This window comes from Pseudopipra pipra, chromosome 2 (assembly GCF_036250125.1).
Source record: "Pseudopipra pipra isolate bDixPip1 chromosome 2, bDixPip1.hap1, whole genome shotgun sequence".
Taxonomy (NCBI): Eukaryota; Metazoa; Chordata; class Aves; order Passeriformes; family Pipridae; genus Pseudopipra; species Pseudopipra pipra.
The window spans coordinates 90,530,235-90,536,234 of NC_087550.1; the positions used below are offsets into that span (position 1 = coordinate 90,530,235).

The 6,000-nt window shown below is 35.5% G+C and overlaps 1 protein-coding gene across 1 annotated transcript in view; it reads left to right on the forward strand.

Annotated features, from left to right (window-relative positions):
* The window catches only part of MRPS9 (mitochondrial ribosomal protein S9), a 33,704-nt gene extending 28,207 nt beyond the window's left edge, over window positions 1-5,497 (forward strand). Inside the window, exons 8-11 of the mRNA XM_064646361.1 lie at window positions 910-1,078; window positions 2,776-2,884; window positions 3,719-3,888; window positions 5,289-5,497. Coding sequence (XP_064502431.1) covers window positions 910-1,078; window positions 2,776-2,884; window positions 3,719-3,888; window positions 5,289-5,380 — 540 coding nt within the window. The 3' untranslated portion in view covers window positions 5,381-5,497. The remainder of the gene's footprint in view (window positions 1-909; window positions 1,079-2,775; window positions 2,885-3,718; window positions 3,889-5,288) is intronic.
* Window positions 5,498-6,000: the final 503 nt, after the last annotated feature.

Consider the following 6,000-nt stretch of genomic DNA (forward strand, 5'->3'; position numbering starts at 1 on the left):
TAGAAAAGTAGTAATTTTGTGCAGGAGACTCTGGTAACAGAGGAAGAAAAAATACTTTTAATAATCACTTGTAAGTAAAAAAATGTTCAAAAATCAGGTAATGATATCTTTATGAAGAATCCATTTTAGATGGTATCATACCTTTATATCCGGTGACAGCTGTCTGGTGCTCCTGCCAGTAACACTTCATAACAGGACATCCCAGCTTTTAGCACAAATGGGTTAACACAGAGGTGTGTACTCTTTTAATCGCACGTTGAAGAACTTTGGAGGAAGGTGTAAGGGGGAAGGAGAACCACACAGTAGCAAAAGATAATTTATTTCAAGAGGTTGCCCTTTAAGTCAAGTATCTCTTGAATTTTTAAATAGCTTGATTGTTCAGTTTTAAAGGAAATCGTAAACATTACAGTAACTCAGCTTGAGCAGCCAAAGATAGATAGATAGGCATTTTCTATATATGTTATGAAATATAATCATTTATGAGGTTCAGTTTAGTGAAATAAAATTATTTCCAAGTCAGTGAATATGCTGACTTACTGAAAATCAGGTGAAGATCTTTTCATTTTGCCATTTTAATAAAACAGTAATAAAATAATTGACTCCTCCAATGTTTTCTTTTTAAAAGTCAGATGAACTTCATTCTAATACAAAATCCTTTATTACAGAGGTGGTGGTTATGCTTTCAATTTAAGTTTCACTTTTACCTGAAGAAAGAGCTAGGTGTCTTTAGTTACACAGAAAATGATGCAACTGCATGCTGTTCTTAAATCAGTATGTAGGTGCAAAAGTGTCATCTTGTCAGAAATCATCAATAAAAGTGAAGTAGGAAAGATCCATTATATAAAAATAGAAAGTTTTAGCAAATGCAATTACATTTGCATCCTTTAATGAAGTCTTGTTGTCCTGCAGTATTCGAGATTTATTCAACTCTTACAAAAATTGACGGATTTGCCATGTAGTGACATCGAGGAGAAGTATATACAGAAGTTTTCCAAAGAACTTCCTGTGCAGATGCAGAAGGTAGTTATTGAGCCCTTGCAGTATGATGAGCAAGGAGTGGCCTTCAGCACCGGTGAAGGTAATAATTTCAAGTTTACTGGTAACAATGCAGAATTTTTTTCCTCTTCATGTTGCTTTTTTTCTAGTATGTACAATATTGCTGAAAGAGTCACTACTTCATTTTATATGGTTATGTGTATACTGCATGTATAGTTGTTAATGATGTTATGGCATACCATGTTATGACGTGGTCTAGTAACAAAGTGGAACTTTTTAACCCAGATTCTATCAACTGGTTTTACCACTATTTCTGTACAGTGGTAGCTGTGTAGAGAGGACTCTGTTGTGATACATGCTGTAGGATACAAAAAGACTTTCATTTTTGGCAGGAGTTGACTGTTGAACATAGAGGGCGGAGAACTGAGGGAGCACAAACACATACGAAGAATTCCATGGATATAACAGTGTTGTTGCTTAGTATAAAAATGGCGTGCTTGGACCACTGAATGGAGAATTTTGAAGATGCAAAGAATGAATAACAAGTCATTTGAATATTTACAAACAGCATAGGAAAAGGCAAAGAGGGAATTCCTAAACATTGTGGGACAGAGATGGATGTTGGTCATTGGTACTGAGATGGAGGGGATGTTAGAGAAAAGCCATGAAGACCTCCATGTCTTCTAAACACAGTCTGCTTATGCTTTCAGTGGAGGGACATATAGTTGAAGAAGGATGTGATATATGAGTGATTGCATAGAAAAATTATATAGCAACAGCATGTATAGGAAAGACTGATGACTTTCTGGGCAAAGCATGTGTGCACACACACTTTATGCTGTACATTTAAGAGGAATCTTAGAGATGACACGTATTCTTAAGCAGCAGGCAGCAGATGATACTAAAAACAAAGGTCACAGAGAACTGAGGAGCAAAATGGCAAGAGAGCTTTACTCTAGCTGGCTTGTCTTCAACATTACATGACAACAAAGAGAGATGTGAGATCACCAAACTGTGGTTTAATTCACACTGGTGTTCAGTAGTATCTTCAGAACAGTAACCGAAATTTGATAAGCATGCGATCCATGTTATTTAAGAAAAGCCATCAGGTGTAATAAGTTCAAAACCAGTCATTTATATCCCATAAGCCCCAACATGAAGAAAAATGTCGTTTTTTTCATAATTCGTTTATCAGAATGATTGCTTCCTGTGAGCTAAAGGAATTTGGTCTCAGACTTCAACACAGAGAGTTTGTCATGTTTTAGCTTGAAACTATTGCACTTAAAGAGAAGTAACAGTAAGTAGCAATTTCTGAAGAACTGTATTAATGCTGCATATTATTGCTTATACCAGTGTAATTAAAGTGTTAATCTTTACCAAGTGAATATTCTTGAACTTCTGTACATTTTTATGATTTTATAAAGTATTTTAATATTACTAGAAATTGCACTTAATGGTAAATGTAGTAGTTCAACAAACTCTGTATTTTCATCTACCGTGGCATCACCAGGTCAAGAAAGTGTCCTGAACCACTGAAGTTATGGGAGGTAGAGCATTACCTCTACTTCCTCCCAACACACACTTCTCCCCCACTTAATAAACATTGGTTAAAATATATTGAAAGATAGTTGTTCTTTGTTTGCTTTTTTTTCTTACCTCAGCCTACAAAAACAAACAGCTGACACTGTATGAAAGTGTTGTGGTTTGCTAACTACTTAATCAGTTGAAGTTCTGTAGAATATTGAAGCCTCGTAATAGTCTGGGTTTAATTCCTTTAAGGTAGAAGAAAAACTGCAAGAGCTACTGCAGTAGTTTATGACAATGGGACTGGAAAAATGACAGTGAATGGAAAAGACATTTTGCATTACTTCCCGGTGCTGCAGGATAGGTGAGAACACTATGAAATGCTGTATTCTTACTGTACTTAAATTGTTCCAGCAAAAGTAATGCCATGCAATAATATGCTGGTGTTGTGTTCCATGAAGTTGATTCTCTGTTCTTGTTTCTGTATAACTATCTGTTTTATGAAAAGCTGTCTTGCATTTTTCTTCTAATTTTCAGGAGTTTAAGAACTGATAGGTAAGCCTTGCTCTGTGTTTGTTGTTTCTCACTTTCTGAAGAGATGCAAAAACCGAGAGCGCAGGCTGTTTGAATAGTTCAAATTTTAGTCCCTCTAGAAAGGGCTTGCAGTTTATTTTAAAAATAAATAATAAATATTACCTTTAAATGTAGAGATTTGCAAATTCTATGCATGTGTAATTGCTCTGGCATACAGTAACATAGTGGAAGCAGACAAGAGGAGACACTTCATGTAAAGCTTCAGATTTTGGAGGATGTGCACAGTCTGATATAGAAAAGACTTGTCATAAGGCTGATGTAAGGTTTCTATCCTTTATCTGATTTTGATTTTTATTTTATATTGTAGTTTTTAAGCTCAAGGATAGAGGGGAGAGGTTGTTCAGTTTCAATATCCAGAGTGGGCAGATCTTGGCATCTATAGATAAGTAGTGGAACTAAAATACTTGCCATTGGCAGTAAGAATATGCTCCTAACTGCTGATTTCTTATTGATTTGAATGAGATATGAATGTCTTTCTGGATCTCTGCCTGAAAGTTAACTTTTTTTGTATATACTATGATAAGATATGTGCCTAGCATGTAACTTTATGCATGTGGATATATTGCATTTATTTATTTTTGTTCTTCTTTTTTTTTTTTTTTAGGGAACAGTTGTTGTTCCCTTTCCAGTTTCTTGGCAGAATTGGAAAACATGATGCGGTTTGCACAGTCTCTGGTGGAGGAAGATCTGCACAGGCTGGAGCAATACGTTTAGCCTGTGCAAAAGCCTTAAGGAGTTTTGTGACAGAAAAGGAGGTGGAATTCATGAGGCAAGGTAGGAATTGAAATTATTTCAGTGTTTCTTAATGCGTTTCTGGTAATTAACAGAATTAATACAAGGATCATTAAGGATCAGATTCGAGTAAATAATCCCAATGAAACCTTGTATATTGTATAAAAGGGATCTGCATTTATTTTTAGATTGTTTTCACTTGTTTCCTAGCATCCTTTGTGTACATTTTGGATGACTTCTCAAGTCTTTCCATCTGTTCATGACCTCTTTTAGGTCTATTAACCAGCTCATATTGCCTCAACATAGAATCACAAAACACGAATGTGTATTCAGTAGTAAATAAATCTTGATCAGGCATTAGTGAGCTGTAAGGTACTAAGACTGTGTTTTGTTTTACTTGGCTAGTTGCGTCTTGTTCATGTTTAAAAAAGTTTTCTTCTTGAATGTAAATGCTGGAGGGTTAGTTTTGAAGAGAGAGTAATGAGCATAAACACATTGCATGCTACTAACCAGACTGAGGGAGCTTCTTTCCACTCTTGCATTATTTAGTGTTTACAAGTTACATAGGATAACATAGAATTTATTTAGATAACCTGCAGTATTTGATACTTCTCTGTGATAAGATGCCATGCTGTTTCAGCAAATATGGAGTAATTAACAGTGAGCTTTTAACTACACTTTTTCTGGACTAGTAGCAAGAATACCTGCCTGTGTTACTGGCAGAACAGCTGTGATATTTTTTAACTCTATTGTCATCCATGGAACCAAAGCTATTTTCATGCTACTGTCTTCACAATAAGTTTCCTTGACTGTACCTTTTCAGTACTGACAAGTATGACTTGCTAGGAATACCCTTGTAAACAGACATTGTAATGAGTTTGGTATCTGCACTGAGATCAGCATAATTCTGAACATGTTTTGGACATTGCCAAATATGCTTTTGGAAGCACCAAAGCAGTGGTCTCTGAAATGGAGTATGTGCACCCTACCTGATCCATGGGGATTCAGTAAAAAAATTTTAGACTTTGTAAGGCATATAATTTACAAATGAATAAATATACATATATTGGAAGTGCATGTTCAAAAATATTTTACTGATAGGACTAAATGATCAAAAAGAGTTTGGAGACCACTGCTCTAAAGGATCTAGCAATATGAATAGATATAAAACAGTGTTTTATAGATTTATTTCTTTTAATGGTTTGTAAAGAAAAATGTGAAGAAAGCTTGGTTACTAACGAAAAGTTAAAATGTTAGAAGATATGATGACAGTCTTTTCAGTGTGTTTTTATACTGTACCTTTATCCTTCTAGATGTTACAATTCATATTGTTAGTGAAAGTCAGAGTTATGGGCTGCCTTGAATCTACTGCATCACATGAAGCATACCTGTAATATTAACTAGTAACAGTAAATAAACGGGTGCTTTTCTGTGCTTTGTAGCTGGATTACTAACAGTTGACCCACGTGTGAAGGAACGAAACAAGCCTGGTCAAGAGGGAGCCAGACGGAAATTCACCTGGAAAAAGCGATAAGTCTGGCTATTTAAAGAATGACAAGTGCTACCAAAACTTCAAAACATACTGATTTATCATTTAAAACTGTTGTATAAATATATTTAGTAATAAAGACTTTTTTTTCCCCCGTTATAATCAGTATGTTTTTTCTGTTTAAAAAGCAACAAACAGCTTTCTTTAAAGTTATTTAAAATTGTGGAAAATCATGGTGTGATTTGCCAGAATGCTAAATCTAAAACAGCAGCTTGAGTGCCAACTTTGCATCTTAGCTTCCCTGAAGTCGGTAACGATTTATGGAACTGTTGGTGAATTACAACTTCTAAAAATCAGTGTATTTGTTTAATGACTTACCAATCTAAATTCTGACATTAGGCAGTTCCTAACCAGGTATTTGGACATCTTTGACGTGCCTCTCTCTCTGCCTCACAGGTATCTGAGGATAAGTGACAACTTCCCACCTAAATTATGCTGGAGTTGAGAAGCTAGTGAGAATGGTACTGACAATTGAGGGGACGTTGAGAGAGGAACAGTCACAGAGGATAACCTTTGCCTGTGGAATCAGTTATCTCTAGGATGCTTCACTAGGTTAAGTAGGGAGTGATTCAGAGCAAGTGCCTAAATTTAGTTGCTCTGAATCA